Source organism: Natrix helvetica, assembly GCF_964273705.1.
Source record: "Natrix helvetica genome assembly, chromosome: 1".
Classification (NCBI taxonomy): Eukaryota; Metazoa; Chordata; class Lepidosauria; order Squamata; family Natricidae; genus Natrix; species Natrix helvetica.
This window is the reverse complement of record NC_138548.1, coordinates 59984682-60003446: the sequence shown is the minus strand read 5'-3', so window position 1 is coordinate 60003446 and position 18765 is coordinate 59984682. Positions and strand designations below refer to the sequence as shown.

The window sequence follows — 18765 nt, the reverse complement described above, 5'->3', positions numbered from 1 at the left end:
CCTTCAGTTTCCAGCAAAAAATGCCTATTTGTAGAAATGGATTTGCTTAATGACTATGTGATTCACTTAAGAATTGCATGATTTGGACTTGCTATCATGGGATTTCCTTAACAACCACTGAAAAAATTGACAAAAAACTGAGTCTGATAACATAGGTGCCTTGACATACAACTGCAATAAAGGACTAAAATTCCAGTCTCTATTGTGGTTGTAAGTCAAGGACTAACTATATTTGGAACAACAATAAAATTTCTTCCCTCTTTTTTATTTTTCTATAGCATTGACCAACAACTTTTTAAAGTAGCATTCATGTGATATCATGCCCAAATACATTAAAAAATTATATAGATCAACATATAAAAATCTCATAGTTAACTCAGAATGCAATTCCTATGAGATTTTGGTCACTCTTTAAAAATATTATCTCTTTGTTTTGGAAGTCAATAGGTAACCTTATGATGATGATTTAAACTAAACATAGCTAACCTTGAATAAATAGTACTGAAGTAAAAAGGCTTGCTTGTCAGATTTATTGATTACCTTTTGAATGGATAATATATGCCAATGTCTTAAATCTATACTGTAAATTATGAAATCCAATATGTATAACATTAAAACACTAGATATGAAAGGTAATTATCATTCATCTACCAAAGTAATTTTTTTATTATGCATTAACATTTATTATCGCTAACAATCTGTTGAAGCAAAGACACAGAGAAATAATGCTTTATCTGAGACAATAAAAGTCTAGGCATAACTCCAAGGAAATGTTAAAATCTTTATGAGTGTATTTGATAATCTTAAAATATCAAATAAACTGTGTCATATAAAAACAAAAAAATATATAATATTACCAAGATTCATGGACAAAAGTAAAACTGCACAGAGTTTATCAACTTCATAGGTAGTTGATAAAGGACAGTCTTCGTTGTAATGTCGTAAATAAAGCCTATTAAGAGCTAAATACTTCCTAACAAACAAATATCATTTTACGGACAATATAAGATCATTCTTTTACTAAGATTATCCAATTTAATATAGGCAAGCATATTCAAAACAGATGTTCAGTTTGAGATAAATTCACTGTAATTATATGGCATATATTTTCATTCACTATCTTAAAGTTCAATTGCTTTGATTACCTTAATTTTAATAATGCCATCATGTGATTCACAGTGTTGCTTTAAAAAAAGCTTTAGTCTGTCATAAGAAAAAATATGCCTTCTTCGGCTGTGGGGAAAAAAAGAATTGTTAAGTTTTACCATTAACAATGAAATTAATATACAAAAATTACAGTTTAAATACTGACAATTTTAATTTATAAAATAAAATAAAATAACCATCCTTGTGATGTTTTTTAACAAAAATATACAGAGCTTTTGTTCTTTTTTCATTAAAATTGCAATCATAGAATAGCAATACTGTTCATGAATTCTATGCCTTTTGAGTCAGTGTATATATTCTAAAGTTTAAGGACCTATCACTGAATCATAAGATAGCCGCCCATTAATTAGAAAGGGTAGGATGGCCAGTTAAAAAACAATTTCCTAAAATATGTGTGTCTTCTTTAATCTCTTTATGATGATCATTCTCTCTTTTTAACTCACTCTCTCTTTATCTTATACACAAACATACATAGCTTATTGTCTTTTTTTTTTTTTACCATACTTTATACTAAAAATCATTGGGGTAGAATCACCATTCATTTTTATTTTAAGAATATACGTGAATTCATTTGGCGGCCAGAAAAAATATTTGGAAATATAAGACATGCTGAGGACTGGAAGTTTGCTTTTCAATAATTTTTAAGAAAATTAATATTTGAAACATTTTGTTACCAATAGTTTATGGTCGGATTTTGATTCAGTACAAGAAGAGGGAAGAAGACCAAGCTTGTTCTCTTTTTCTGCAAGGTGTCTTTCAAAAAGTTTCTTTAAAAAGAGCTATATAGAGAAAAAGGCATCTTTAAAGAGGATGTGCCTTGTCTCCTTCTCATTTCTGCCAGCTGGATTGCAACCATAGGTAATAACCAGTATAGCTTACCATATCTGTGATGCTTTCACTGTAACAGACTCATATAGTTGTTTCTTTAAAGGCTTCACTTTATACTTGTACAAAAAAGGATCAGTTATGGCTTTTTCATTCCTAAAAATTAAAACCATTACTATTTATATTGTAAATTATTTTAAATTTTTGAGACAAAAATATCATAAAAGCATATTCTCGGTCATGTGAAATTAACATTTCAGTAAAGAACGAGGTTAAACTGTATGTATTTGTTTGTGTTCTATACAAACATAGCAAACCAAACCATGTCCATTACATGTTTGTTCCACAAAATGCAAACAGAAACATATAACATAAATTGCCCATTAACTTTTGAATATCAACTTTCCCAGCAAAAAACAATAAAGTTTAGAAGTTTGAATTTGATACTCAATTATACATCTACAATTAAATATGCAATGAATAAATTATTAATTAGATAATTGCACATTTCCATCTGGTACACGGTTGCTCTTTCAGACACATTCACACCTTTCTAATCTCATGATTCAACTACTGCAATGTATAATACGTGGGCTGCCCTTGAGTCCAGTCAGAAACTTCAATTTGCCCAGAATGTAATTACATTGCAACTAAGCATGCAGGCAGTGGGAGTTGGCCTCAGTATACTCACATTATACCCACTTCACAAGCTACACTGGTTGCCAATACGCTTCCATGTGCTATCCAAAGTGCTGGTTACCCCCTATAACGATCTATATGGTATAGGGTCAGAACTGCCTCAGGGACTCTCTTTCTCTTCTGGTTTCTGCATGGGCAGTAAAAGCTCAATGAAGTGGGCTCGCCTTAGGCCTCTTGTATTCAATAGTATCACCTATTTGGACCTACGAAGCACAACTACTGTAATTAGATTCTGCCCACTATGGCTCCAACCTTGATGGTGTTCTGGATCACCTTTTCCCAAGCCATGAACTAGGGTGGATGGGCCCCCTTGGATGTATTTATATTTTTCTATGTTATTTAGCGACATTCCCTATCTTGTTCATTAGTTACTGTGCATTGATCGGGATCGCATCTCACCTCATACATCCCTGCGACCAATTCGCTCCCACAGGGAGGGACTCCTCCGGGTGCCGTCCACTAAGCAGTGTCAACGGGCGGCGCCCAGGAGTAGAGCCTTCTCTGTGATGGGCCCAACCCTCTGGAATGACCTCCTCCCCGATATCAGAACTACTACCGACCTCCGCTCCTTCCGACAGAAACTTAAGACCCACCTGTTCCAATTAGCTGGCCTAGCTGATTTATAGTCCCACTTTCAACCTCCTGGCAAACATCTTATTTTGGGGTAGTTTTTAAGGGTAATTTTTAATTTATTCGAATTTTAATCCATTATTGTACAGTGTATATCCTACCTCCTCCGTCTACCTATGTATATCTATATTTTTGTATCCACATTGTTTTTAATATGACTGTACACCGCCCCGAGTCCTGTCCAGGAAAGGGCGCAGTCTATAAATTAAAGTATTATTATTATTATTATTATTATTATTATTATTATTATTGATTTTTAAATCTTGTTTTTGTAATATAGCATGATATATTACAAAGATGTCCATAGTCAGTCTTCAGTCAGGAAATGCTGACATCAAATACATACATTTCTAATTTATTTTGTATGTGCTTGATACTGTACATTCCGTAAGCAGCTTAGAGTCTAGTTAATTTCAGGTCATAGATAAATTGCACATATAAATAAATAAAATAGTGACAACTTTAAATATATCATCTTAGGAAATATTTTTGAATTTATCAAGTTGAAGCACAGGCAAAAATTATTTTGTTTTGTTAGAAAGAAGCTACTAACCTAGATTTAAATTCCTGGATTGAAAATATATATTTTCTGTTCTTACATTTTTCTAACTGACAAAATAGAAAACGTGATCAAGACAATTCCATATGGACAAGGTTTGATAGATTTAAAACCACATTGTCTATATATGTGTGCTGCATGTATGTAGAAATATATCCTATGTGTGTAAGTTTGAGTTCTTTCCATTTTTTCATTTGGAGAGGTTTTTTGGGAATTTTTAATATATGAGTTGCGATGGCACAGTGGTTAGAATACTGTATTTGAAAGCTACTTTTGCTGACTGCCGGCTGCAGTACTGAAGACTACTTCTGCAGACTGCTGGCAGTTAGAATCTCAATAGGCTCAAGGTTTACTCAGCCTTCCATCCTGCCGAGGTCAGTAAAATGAGGATCCAGGCTGTTGGGGGGATAATATGCTGACTCTATAAACTACTTAGAGAGGGCTGTAAAGCACTGTAATGCAGTGTAGAAATCTAAATGCTATGCTAAATGCTCTATCTTATTTTTCACTATTTGTAAGCTTTGAAATACTAATTAAAATCACATTTCTTTTGAAACGTTGTGATATGTATATAGAGTTACATGACGTTTTCTTTTTTAAAAAAGTGGTTAGTGTAGTTTAGTTGTAGCCCTTTTAACAATATTTATATCTTCTGAATATAAAGCAAGTTTTACCCATTTTGTGCAGAACTGGTATCTAAATCTGAATCATCACTATCGCTAATAATAATGGTGACTCCATCAACACCTTTGGCATGGCCATTGGCCATTCCATTCTGATGTATTGGTGCTTTGATTTCCAAAATTTTACAGTGCAATCTGGAAAATAAAAGAAGAATATTCAATTAGAAGAGATCTATCTTCTTGCAAATCAGAGACAATTAATTGTTATCCTGTATTAACAAAGTACTGCCTGTTTCAATAAAGATGGTGACAGAGAACATTCATAGGAAAGAAAAGAGGAAGGAAGGAAAAGGGAAGGGAGGAAAGGAAAGAGAAGGGATGGTGAGGGAAAGAAGAGAGGAAGAAAGGCAGAGGCAGAGGCAGGAAGGAAAAAGGGAGGCAGGGAAGGAAGCAAGAGAGGAAAGAATGGAGAAAGGGAGGAACAAAGAATTCCAACATTCACTGTCAGCTTTCCACAAGGAAATTCAATGTGGAAGCTGACATGAAATTGGAAATAGCTTCTGGTGAATATTTTGCCCACCCGTGGTAATTCTGTTTCTCTGTTTAAGTAAGGACTTTTGAAACTGTGGCCCAACGAGTCACGGCTAATGTCAGTGAATTTCTAAATAGCTTCTGTATCAATAGATTAAATATCCTGATTATGGAGGATCTGTTATGAATCATAGAAAAACTTTGTGGTCATTATTAGAGAGTGAATGATAAATTTTGATTTGATCAGCAGATTATTATATTATGTTTATTTCTAATTGCTGAAATATAGACCTTAAGTTCCTGATATAAACCATGGAGTATCATAACTGCATCTCCAAATTCTGGTAACAGGAATAATTTGATTAGCATAGTGAGAGATAGAATTAACATAGACAATATCCCATTAAGAAAAAGAGGCATAAATTAGTCCACAGAGGGAACAAGATAGTTAAAACCTATTGCGTTCTTTAAATTCCCCAATTGTAATAAGGAGAGTGAAGATAAAAAAGCAACAGACTCCACACAGTTGGGAACAGAATACAAAAACATAAATACCATATTCAAGAGAGTGCCACACTAGTCCTTTGGTGTACAAGAATGAGGAATAACAGAAAGTAAACTGGTAGATGCAAAATAGTGACTAAATTTATATTTAAATTAAACAGAATTGGTATTATTATTTTGAATATATTTATTAAAATTAGTATATTTTTAACTAAATAATTCTAACAAACAACTTCTGGACAGTCTATAGAAACTACCACTAAAATATTGGTTCAGGTAGTTCTCACTTACTGACAGTAGTTGTGACTGGAAATTCTGTCACTAAGCAATGCAGTTGTAAGGCATAATGTCACATGGCACCAACTTACAATGGCAGTTATGGCTGTCTCAGTTGCCATCATTAGGGCACTGTTTCAGTATCCCAAGGTCACACAATCACCATTTGTGACTTCCATCAGCTTCCCCATTGACTTTGCTTGTCAGAAGTAGGAAGTGAAGGTTGCAAATGAGGACTGTGTGACCAAAAAATGCTACAATGTTGTAACTGACTCCCAAGTGCATAAACTACAATCATATGATCATGGGGCATTGCAACAGACACAACTGCAAGGACCCATTATAAGTTCCCCTTATTAAGTACTCACTGTAACAACAAATAATTGCTGACTGAGTGGAAGTTCGCAAGGACAACCTATATAGCCCTGCAACTGCACATAGTGTAACCTGGTTTAGATACGTAATTCGTTTATTTTATACAAACAGAATATTTGTGTAACTGGTACACAAACGATCAAACTCTTCCCAATGAAACCACCACCAAAAATGGTCATACAATCTTTGGTGTTTAAACTCACCCTGTAGCAATTTAAGAAATGAAAAGTACTTAAATCAATAGTCGGCCTCAGCTTTTTTTACATATTAAAAACTATACATACATACATACATACATACATACATACATACATACATACATACATATTTTCAGAGTAGCACAAATGACATAAGCTTACCTTTCACCATTATTCCTAAGTACTTCAACAAGTTCACCAACAAAATAACGGTTTTTGATATAAGCAAAGATATCATCACAAACTTCATGAAGTCGTGAACGCTGAGTGAGGGTAACTAGGTATAAGACTGGAACAATGAGAGGTTCTGGAAAGTTTTGGATATTTTGTCTGGCTTTTCTTTCCGATTCTAGTGCTTCTTGATAGGTAAGTCCAGATTTGCCTGTGATAGCACAACTCCAGACAAGACTATTACAAAGAATTGTTCTTTCAAAAAATTCACTGCAAAAACAAAACCAGCAAAAATTAAAGATAAAATACAAGTTACTGTTCACCAAGATATAATTAAAACTCTTTTAAAGTCCTGCTATCACATCACCCAAACATTGCTAAATGGCAAGTAACCCCAAAACTATTGATACCCAAAGCCATAACTATAAAAGGCTGTACATGCAATTTCCCTGTGAAATGTTGCACAACTCAACCAAGATAACCTGCCTAATGCTGAATCACTGAAACTCTCAGAACTGAACCACTACTTCCCTAAGACTCCGCCCAAAAAAGAAAAAAAAATTAAATATTGGTTAACAGTTATAAAGTTTTCATATAGCAAAAGAAATTTTCAAGGCAGTGGGAATTGCTCTCTCTTGTAATTTAAGCATTGTTTTCTTTTTGTTTTAGAATAGTTTTTATTAACCATTTTCAAGTTTAGAAAGAACAGGAAAAAATACAAAAACAAATACAAAACAAAAACACAAACAACACAACTGTAAAAGTATAAGCATTATTTTCTAAATGCATTTGATCGATTAATTTTAGAGAGCTAACGGCCTATGATGAACAAAGATCAAATAAGCTAGTAGTTAACTTTGTTTCTCCCGAACATTCCTGTAATCGCCTGATCAATTGATCCTACACAATCAGATTAGAACATCATGGTTTTGAAGTAGGTACCTTTGTTTTCAAAGTACATGACAAACTTCTCACAGCAGGTCACTGAAAGTTTCACAATACCTCAATCAGGATCTGATTGCACTTATACATCTACTATCTAATTAGGTTTAGTTTTGGATTGTGGCCCTCAGCATCCTCAAAAACAGAAGCCCCATCTGCAGAAGAGCATTGTGCAATAAATCTATAACAACTACATTAATTCTAAATTAGGTTTAATCTCAGCCTATATTCTTAAATCCCCCAAACAACTGTTTTTCAATATCATGAAGATGTATCAATGATGGTGAACCGATGACATGTATGTCAAAGGTGATATGCCATGAGATTTTGGGTGAGATGTCAGTGTACACCAATGCCTGACAACAACAACAGGTAGTCCTCGACTTACAATAGTTCATTTAGTGACCATTCAAATTTACATCACTGAAAAAGTGAATTAAGGCTGGTTTTTACACTTACAACCATTACAGCATCCCTATGGTCACGTGATCAAAATTCAGGTGCTTAGCGATTGACTCATATTTATGACGGTTGCAGTGTCCTGGTGTCATGTGATAACCTTTTGCGACCTTCTGACAAGCAAAGTTAATGGGGAAGCCAGTTTCACTTAACAACCGTGTTACTAATTTACCAACTGTAATGATTCACTTAACAACTGTGGCAAGAAAAGTCGTAAAATGGGGCAAAATTCACTTAACAAATATTTCACTTAGCAACACAAATTTTGGGCTCAATGGTGATCATACAGGTAGTGATTGAAGACTACCCATATTCTCCAAAGCACACCTGTTCTTGTGTGATTTTCATAGATTGCAGAGGCCATATAAGAATGGGGTATACTCTCTCATGGCCTCCAGTGTCTCAGAAAATCACATAAGCATAAGGAGTGCATTTGCACAGATTTTGGAGGCTGCAGAAGAACATTCTCTGAAGCCACTTCAACCCAGACCCAGAGCAATCCTGTGTAGGCTACAGGGGCCTGCCAACGGAAAGAGAACACTGCCTGAAGATAAGTGGTCTGCAGCAGATCCTGGAGAGCACTGGGCTGCAGGGGGCAATTATTCCATTCCCCAAAGACTTCTACATCTTGGGGAATGGCGCAAAGTGGCAGCAGTATCCATCTTAGAAACTTTTTATCATGACTATGTTATTCACCAATTTGGAGTTTTTTTATTATTAAGCCTATGTGTTGTTCAAGTGGCAACAACTATGGGAAACTCACAACAATCAAAACAAAGAAATTACAATAAAACTAATTAAAGGTAATTCAACAATACTTTTATTCTAACTACTTTTACTCTTTTTTAAAAATCTTAATCTAACTTAACTAAATTGTACAGGGAACTTTCATTACCTCCTCCAGTCCTATGTTTAATTTATTTATTCCATACTTATAACATGTATATTTACTGTTCAACTATTTTAATATGACTGTACACCGCCCCGACTCTCTTTTGAGAGAGGGGCGGTCTAGAAATTCAATAAAGTTAAGTTAAGTTAACACTTTTTCTCCCTCCCCTAAAATATTCTTCTTGCAGGCTTGTTCCTTTTATATCTTTACTCTTAAAGCTAAGAGGACACTTCCTCTTCCTGCTTTCTTCTCTGAAAACAAATGAGCAAATGAGAATATTTCACATGGGGTGGGGAGAGGAGAGGCACAGGTAGGACTGTTATTAAAACTTCTAACAGTTTTTAAAAATGTGATATTGAAATGTTTCAATTTCCCTGATTGGCATAATAGCACTTAACAATTTTTCAAAAATATGTATTTGATTAGATACTGATGACTAAATATGGAAATTTTAGTGATTCAGTAATCCAATAGAAAACTAAAAGATGGAGACCAAATAATACCATGGAATAGTTAGACAGATATGAGCTTATTTTGCCTATAAACAAACAAACAAATACACATACACACCAATTATCGACAAATATTTGCATTCAATTGAATAGTTAATAATGAAAGCACTGCCTGATTTTAAAAATAGTGTTTTAGAATCACTGTATTTTATTGATGCAATTGAAATACTTCAACTTGAACTTTCAACTTTCATAATTTTACGTAATATAAATAATTTGAAGCCAATGAATTAATCAAAATTGTATCTGTCTAAACTTCCAACTTTGCCTGAACATGGAATTAGATACTTATCACATTATGCTTCCTTATTCAACCATTATCTTGACTCAGTGAATATCCACATGGCATACATGGTCTACAAATAAGTTTTGTATATTTAGTTCAAATTTTATTTTTATTTATTAAATTGTTTATGCTGCCCAACATTTTCCTAAGATTACCAGTTTTATTGTACTTTCACTCCATTCACTCATTTATCTGTTACCTTTTTTTACCAGGAAAAAATATCAACTTAGAAATCACCAATAAGCAATACAGAAAATATGAACAAAATTATATTCAGAAAGAAATAAACCAGGAGAATTAATGTTAAATGCCTCCCAGGAGTGAAACATTTTCACCTAACTTTGGAAAGTTGTCAGTTTGGAGAGGGGGTGGAGACTTCTTAGATTTCCCTTTTAAAGTCTGGCTGTTTTGAAATTATGAAAACCTTCCAAATAAAACTCACATTCAAAGTATGATTCATTTATATAGTATAGGGAATCATCTTATCCTTTCTTATTAAAAGTAAAGTCCTTTTGGAGAACATCTACTCTTATCTCAGATACATTCGTTCTAAATTGAAAAGCAATTGAATAGGATGCATTTGTGGAAATAAGTACCATATGCTATTAAATCATTAGTCTACCTAATATTATATTGAAGACCCAAATCTAAAAAACCATTGAGAAACATTCATATTAGCTATTTCATTTAGCCAGATGTTTACAAAATACATGGTGGTATTGCTTACCCATGTTTAAATCCTACAGGTAGCTTTTTCCATTAACTGACCTAGTATGTATCTACAAAAATTACCTATCCAACAGCATTCATTAAAATAATTATAATTCAATTATAATTTTAATCGTTTGATTTGGATTTAAAGTTCATTTTTACAGAGATTTTTAGGTAGATATCTATTCTATACATACAAATAGCAGCTAGGGGATCTCTTTCCTGCAAGAAATCAAGAGAGAGAGAGCGCCAGAAAAAAGCATTCTCCATGGTAGCCACCATGCTATAGAATCAACTGCCCCGTTTATTGAGGTTTTTAAAAAGCACTGAAGACTATTGTATTCAGTGATTCTTTAGAGTAGAAGTTACTTTTTAGTGGGAGCAGCCAAACTACATTCAAAGCCTGGCATAATTTTTATTGTTACAACTATTACCTCCTGGAAATATACTCTCAACTGGTATTTTAATTGGTATGGTTTTAAATCTAATTGATTTTAGGGCTTTCAGAACCATATTTATGTTCTTCTGTACAGTTATTTTAATTTTTTAACCTCCTCCATATGTATATTTATTTCTATATTTATATTTGTATTTATTATTTGTTATTTGTTGTGTGGACTGTACACCGCCCCAAGTCCTTTTTTGGGAGAGGGGGCGGTCTAGAAATGCGAAGAATAAATAAAAATAAATAAAAAGTTTTTAAGGCTTGGGTCAATTAATTTTTTTAAAAAAATATTTTAGGGATGGGGATTTTATCAAATTGTATTATTTTTAGTTTGATGCTTTTGCTGATTTTACTATAAGCTATCTACAGACTAGGAATCAGTGTTATATAAATTAAGATAATAAATAAACAAACTGCATGGATCCAAAGCGATCTGCTTACATGACAAAGTAAACAAGCTTACTACCTCCAATTTTCAATTCAAGATGCTGATTATTATGTTTAAATTCCTTTATGGCTTGGGTCATCTGCAGAACTGCCAATCCTTAAGGATATCTGTTCATCCCATCACAGCTAATGGGTAGGCATGCTCCAGATCCTTATCTTGCTGTCTTTGCGGTTGCAGAAGTTGTTTTCTCCACTGCAACTCCTGCCCTATAGAACAATCTCCCCCATGAAATTCAATAGGCCCCCACTCTTTTAACTTTCAGGAGGCCACTTAAGACTTGAGGTTCTTCCCTGAAATATTTGGATAGGATGAGATAAGAAAGTAGTGAGTGACATCAAGAAAATGTGGTTGTGGTGCCAAGTTTGTCTGTTTTGGTTTACTGGTTCTTGTGTGCTTATTGTTCTATACATTATCTTTTAATTGTAAGCAGCATCGAATTTAGCTTTAAGATGGGCAGCTATACAAATGTTTTATACACGTGCGCACATATGCACATATACACAGACATATAGAGAGAGCAAGACAGAGGCAGAAAAAACTTGCTTTTTTCTATGTACAAAGTCTTATACTTCCCTACTATTCAGAGAAACCAAGATAATGCTAGGACTCAAAGGGGTATCAATGCATCATATGATTTGAGATGGTCATATATTCTATAATTTCTTATTCCTTTTTTCAGTTACTGTGACAAGTCAACAGCAGTTCTCTGGACTCCCTATTCAGAAACAGGCTTAGTTAGCAGAAGACTCAGGCATGACTTGGCTATGTTAAACCCTTTATTGCAGACATGAATGAAGCATACGCACACAGATGATTTGTTCTCAGATGATTTGTTCTCAGTGGTTTAAATAAGTCCAAACTTTGACAAAGGTCCATGCTCCAAGAGTTTCAGCTCTAGCTTTCCTCCCACAACTTTCAGAGTTAAAGGTTACTTATTCTGTGGCCTTCAGCAGCGTAAACATGGATACGTAACAGAAGTCTCTAGCTTAGAAACCACTGGTTACAATCATGGAAGATTCAGCCCTTGCATCAAACATGCAAAAATAGTCTGATTCTACCAAGAAGGTACCAGATGCTATCCAGAAGTTCAAAATCTTTTTATAAATAAGAAAAATGAAGCCTTGTCTTATGCAGCTACTTCAGCCAAGCTTCATTTCTAATAAAGTTCAGATGGCAAAGTTTATTTATTTATTAAATATGTACGCAGCTGAACTCACTAACACAATTCTGTGTATGGCAAGTTTAAACAAGCAATGTTTATGTAAATAACCACATCCTTCATAATGTATCGTATATGTCCTTTTTAATATATATTTATCTAGTTGCTAACAGATTCAGATAAATCCTATAGGAATTTTCCTGATAGCATATCTAAATGGATGAACAACTTTGCCAATTACATACTCTGCTCCAAAAGTCCTATGGCAAATCTATCAATACTTTCCTAATATTGAAGAAAAAGCTCTCTAAACATTACATGCATATCTTCCTCAAAAAACCATTGCTAATATAAATGTATGAATTCAGTGCAGTTAAATTATTTCACAAGCCTTAGATGGGAAAAATGCTTTTAAAAAAACAAATATTTTATCATTCAGAATAGTTTTTTTTTTGAAATTATGTCCACCCAATAATTTTAGATGTCATTTTATGGCAATGCTAGGCTAGTTGTCTTGAGCTGTTACTTAATGGTTATGAATGAAAACTGTAGGTTCTATTGTTACCATTTACGCATCAGCCCCCTGAGGTCAATTAAGATGAAAAGCATTTTTGAATACACATTTAGAATACTAAAATTGCAAATTATACATGCTTTTAACATCTACTACTGAAAAAACAGAATGAAAGTATTTTAGGTTTTTTTCTAAAGTAGCTCACTGAAGTGTGTCAGATATTGCACATTCTTAAGGGGGGGGGGGAATGGCTTGTCACAAAACTACCTTGTCAAAACACAGTGCTGACTCCACTTCCAAAGATCAAATAGTCATGGGACCCTGCCCAAAATTTCTAATGCGACAAAGGGAGGTGGATCGTTCTTTAAAGATGGGTATTTGGCATATGAATTGGGGTGCGAGTCTTTCGGGTTTTTAAGTATTTTGATTTTTTTTCAGGGGATAAAAACGAGGTCACTAAGGTGCGCCGTCAAAGACCATTGGGGAAAGGGAAAGTACTTGTTACCGGGGTTTGGAGCTGAAACCTCAAAGACTTTCATTTACCGGCCGGAGACAGCGGCACATTTGTTTTTCGGACGCCCAGCTGCTGGGAAAACAATACTCAATGAGGCGGTTACGAGCAGCCGTCCAGCAGCCCCTGACGACCCAAATCCGGCCTTACATCGCCGGCTGCTGGCCGTTGCTTCTCTCTCTCTCTCTCTTCCCGCGCCCAAGTTCAGTCAAGTTTGCCGTGTTACTTCCACAAACAGAAGCAAAAGCACAAAAACGCGCGCGCGCGCGCGCCCAAAGTTACTCCAAGGCCTAGTGCAAGTCCCGCCAACACGCAAAGAGGGTTCGGGATACCCACAAAAGCCAGGGTCGGGCCGGCGGAATAACAAACTTCCCGTAGTCCCGCTCGTCCTGAGGAGGAAGGGTACCCGGGGTGCGTGGGGAGTTTAAGGACGGGTCAGTTGGAGGCCGGAGGTCCTCCTGCCCAAGCAGCCCTCCCTTTCCCACTGCCGCTCGGGGAAGACAGGAGCTCAAGGGGTTTCCCCGTTTCTTCACAGGGGATTCCCTTCTCCGGCCGGGTGTCAGCCATTTGCAGCCGCGCGTCCCGTTCAAACCAGCCCGCCAGAGCCCATGGGGAGGGGAAGGGAGGGGAAGGGAGTGGGGTGGCTGTCTCTTACTCGTAGTCCCTGAAGATCTCGTTGGTGACCCTGCAGTGGAAGACGTGTTCATCGGGCCGGAGGTCAGCCGGAGGTTTCTCCCTCACGAAGGGCTTTCGGTGTAGAAGCGGCATCCCCCGGCTCCCGTTTCTAAAAGGAGGCGAGAGGCAGGCGGTAAAGAAAGGCGAGGAGCCCGAGGCGGGGTGGTGGGGATCGCCGGGGGTCGTCGGGGCGGCCTCTTTTGTGAGCGTTTGACACGCTGCTTTCTCGATGCGTCCGGAGCGAGTTCTGTTGTGCGTGTGCGCGTGTGGGAGAGCGAGAGCGGATCCTTCCTTTCCTCCCCCGCTTCCCCTCCCCTACGCCGCCTCACAATGGGGCCATGACGCCGAACAGGCGGCGGCTCCACCGGCGGCGGCGGCGGTGGCGGCTCCCTCCTCCTCGCTTTCCACAACGTGCTCTCTCGACCCGGGGATTCCCCAACCCCCACCCCAAAGCAACCCCGGCGATCTTGGGGTGGGGGATCCTCCTCCTGACCTGCGCAGGCTGGGCCAAGTCCCTCTTTCCCTTCCCACCCCCGCGAAGCCGACCGGGAAGAGGTCTTTGATCGTTTATCGCCTTTCCAGCCCGGGTCATTTGGGAACTCGCCCCCCTCCTCCTCTTCCCTTTGGATGTTGAAAGAGGGATCCCCCTCCAGGTGAGAGAGGTGGTTTGGCGAGCTTCCTCCTGTCAGGACAAGAGCCCTTGGCAGACATCCCCGGTCGGTCTGTTTGAGCAGATTGACCCTCCGGGGACAGATGTACCACCTTCTCCTACCTGATTTAGTAATACGATTGCCCCTCCGGCATGATTGATAATTAAGGAGGCTCACCCCTTTTTTCTCTCTCCCTCTTTCTCGATCCTTTTACTGTTTCTTTTCCGGCTCCACGGAAGTTTTTGATCTACTTCAGCTCTCTCAACGAGGAAGGCAGCAGGGAGGAGCTTTCGACTTCTTTCTCCTATATTATTATTGGCCGATCACCGCCTTTCCAGCCTGTGACACACAGGAAGACAGAGAGCTACATTATTAATTAATAGATGAAGTGCTCATCCTCCATTTTTAAATCAACAGCCCAAAAGATCCGGGCCATGCGTGGAGGCTTTTAGAGGCCTAACTTATGCACAGTTCATTAACCTTAATACCCAAGAAAAAGGTTGGCTTGTTAGTTTCTTGATAAATATATTTAGATGCTTAAAATGTTACATGTTATTTCTTTTTTAAAAAACAACATGTTTTTGTTTTAAAAAAGTAACAATAGGACTAAGTCCTTAATCTGCTGAATCACGATCCTAACGTGTAGGACTTTCTCCCCAATTTTATACTTATTGGGTAACACATTGCACTAACCTTGATTTGGGTTTCTAGTCTTGGTTTAATATCTTATGTAAATACATCCAACTGATCTTGTCACTAAACCTGTTAAGCAAACCATGTCTCGGTGCAAAGTTATATCAGGCTAATTATGACTACGTTCACACTCATTATTTCATAGCAATATTTTAATATATCAATTAAAACATAGCCACAGACTCCAAAGTCACTCTCCCCCATTTCAGATTGTCTATTAACTTTTTAACGTCTTGGTATTTATTTCTAAAACTTATATGGAAGGAGCTAACGAAGAAATAACGAAGATTCCTTTGATATATTTAACCAAAATTCTATCAAAAATTAAAATTGAGCCACTTCTAATAAGAATATTTATTATACAAAGCACAGCTATTTTAAAATCGTAGATATTTTTATAATTTTTTTCTGCAAGATATGTACTATAATTATATATAACCTGTAAAGAAGGGGATGACAGAAAATGAAGTGTCTGGATGGAATCACTGAAGCAGTAGGTGTGAGCTTAAACGGACTCCAGAGGATAGTAGAGGACAGGAAGGCCTGGAGGAACGTCCTTGGGCTCGCGATGGGTCGGACACAACTTCGCAACTAACAACAACATATTCTAAATAATACTAACGTGTACCTTAAACTATTTTATCTTCTTATGTGATTGTAACCTACGTCTCTTAATTTAAGACATTTTGGCTACTATTCTAAGCATTTTTACTAGCTACTAAATCCTGTAATATTGTTGAATTTGAGATTAAGCATCTAGATCTGATCTAATAAATCAGAAAGTTTATTTAAAATTCATGTTATTTAGCTTTTTCCAGGTAGTAGAATTTTCTGGGGAAATTGGAATTAAATTTTTATTTATCATTAAAAATAAATTTGAAAAATATGTAAATTTAAAGTATTATTATACTACTACTGATAGGCATTATTATTCCCAGTAGCACTCTTGTCCCAATCATTTGTTCACACTATTTGCAAAAACGATTTGCAAGGTAAACTGCTAGGTTCTAGAACTCAGGACTTTTATTGATGTCAAAAATTATGGGATTTATAAAAAGACTAATTGCTAAGCCATGAGAGAAACACGTGTAATAAAAACCTGTTTAACAACATAGGAAAAAATGAAGGCTTTCTTTGCAACTTGAAACAATAACATGGCCCATTAGAATGCTTCCTTTAGCAATTTAAAACTAAAAATTAATTAGTTAATTAATTAGATAACACTCTGCATCACCATAAAAAGGCTGCCATTTCAATGACTTTTAAAGTGAATGAGCTGTTAGTCAAAAGTCACAATCATAGACTTTTGGGTTCTGATTTATTATCTTGTTAAATGTATTCATCAGTTGACTGCACCCAGTTTGATTGGATCTTGTTTGAGATAGTAGTAATAATTCGTTGTTTGGCTTGATACCTACAAATGTATTCTACTCCATAGATATGAGGAAGATGGATTTTAGAATTGCACAATCTGTTTTTCCACTTCAGCTCTGTAAGTAGTTCTATTGATAGATCCTAGTCTGTTTTCCTAACCTAATGCCTTAAAATGTTGTGAGCTTAAAATGTGCTTGCTCAGTTCCTTGAGGGAAGGATGAAATATAAATGAGGTAAAATAAGAAAATATATAACAGTATATTTTTGTTATAAAACAGAATTTTTTTCCCTGAAATAATGACAAAATGTCTAAAAGTGTTTTCTGGTATAAAGTTACAGAGATGAGCAAAGACATTTTTTTTGAGGGGAAAGTAAGGTGATTCAGGGTATAAATATAACCAATTTCGTTGTATTTAAGTAATACAATAAATCTTTAATGACAATAAAGATTATACTTACTAAATACAATAAGTAAAGTGGATTATAGTATGGAAACTACTTCTACCTGGTAAGTGACACTGTTGCATTTGATATCCATATTTTGCCACCTCATAGTTAACATGAGTTCAGTTTAGATCTGAATATTATGAGATTCTTCCATGGACTTTTTTCATTTTTTTTAATTAGCTGAGGAAATACTTTCTATGGTGGTTTCTACCAACATATTATTGAGCAATTTATACATATTGTCTGTATATTTCAGGAGCATTTTAGTACAGAGTAAAGTTGCAATATTCATTTGTGGGACACCTTTAGTCTTTAATGAATTAAAAATGTGATCTCTAATTTCCAAAACTTATTTATGCTTATGCATTGGAAGACAGGACAGAGGCTTCTCTTAACTACAGTTCTTCTGTTTGAAAAACCTACTACTGTTTCACAAAATACCAGCATTCTGAAGAATATAATGTGAAAGGTTTTTTTTTCATACCAGGCATGACAGTACATAAATATTTTCAGCCAAGAGTTGCACTTGGCCTTAAAGGGAATATAGGGAAGATGCACTTCAAAAACAGGTGACAATAGAGCAAAATCTCGATTGTATGAGCTCATTAAATAACTAAATTTTATCCAATAAATTGGATAGCCAATTCAGAGATGCTCCAGTTTGAAGTTACCAGAATGACCCTGATGACTACATTAGCTCTTCCACTTTTCTTATTTTTGTCCTCCTTTTGCTTGACAACAGAAAACCCCAAAACAGGATACAAATGTAATAGCACTTTTGTGACATGATTCCCTTGACAGATATATCTTACTAAGCCATAATTGATTCATTTAATTAATTCACTTGGTTTGGACTTACGTGTTGTTGACCCCTGCCTGGGGGGGGGGGGGGTTCCATGAATTATGACAATTACATAAACCAGCCAGTTTAATTTATTCAATAAATAATGGCTAAATCAAAGTATGAATGTGTCGATGATATGTTTTGTTTTATTCTCTATGAATTGATGTTTGTATTAATAGTTATAAAGTAAAGGACAATTGTCTTTCCCACCACTGGTTTGACAATAAAGCACAATATTTGTTTGGTGGATATTCAACAAATGATTGGTACCTGCTTTAATGGAGGCTTGGGTTTACCCAAACAAAAAGTTAATTGAGACAAAAATTCAACAAAGGTTAGGGCTACCTTTATAAATAATCCTTAACTGAAGATATTGAATGCCATCTAGTGGCAACTTATAAATAGCTCTTTAAGTACAATAGACTTCCCTACAACCTATTAAATAAAGCTATACAGTACTTGAGATCTTTTGTTTTATGCAATGGATAATAAAAATATGGACTGTTGGTTTCATTTATCAATATATTTGTCATTTCTTAAAGAATGTATATCTTATGTTATTGTAACCTATGTATATTATAAAAGCATAATAGCAACCTATCCTGATGATACAGTAGTCATTGGGTTCATTCGATACAGCGATGAG

The 18765-nt window shown here is 35.8% G+C and overlaps 1 protein-coding gene across 2 annotated transcripts in view; it reads right to left on the bottom strand.

Moving 5' to 3' along the window:
- The window catches only part of BAZ1A (bromodomain adjacent to zinc finger domain 1A), a 52288-nt gene extending 37210 nt beyond the window's left edge, over positions 1 to 15078 (bottom strand). For both annotated transcript variants that reach the window (XM_081937600.1, XM_081937601.1), the window contains exons 1-6: positions 14939 to 15078; positions 14092 to 14220; positions 6549 to 6827; positions 4555 to 4698; positions 2047 to 2148; positions 1146 to 1233 (exon numbers count right to left, since the gene is read on the bottom strand). In XM_081937600.1, coding sequence (XP_081793726.1) covers positions 1146 to 1233; positions 2047 to 2148; positions 4555 to 4698; positions 6549 to 6827; positions 14092 to 14204 — 726 coding nt within the window. In that variant the 5' untranslated portion in view covers positions 14205 to 14220; positions 14939 to 15078. The remainder of the gene's footprint in view (positions 1 to 1145; positions 1234 to 2046; positions 2149 to 4554; positions 4699 to 6548; positions 6828 to 14091; positions 14221 to 14938) is intronic.
- Between the last annotated feature and the right edge of the window lie 3687 nt (positions 15079 to 18765).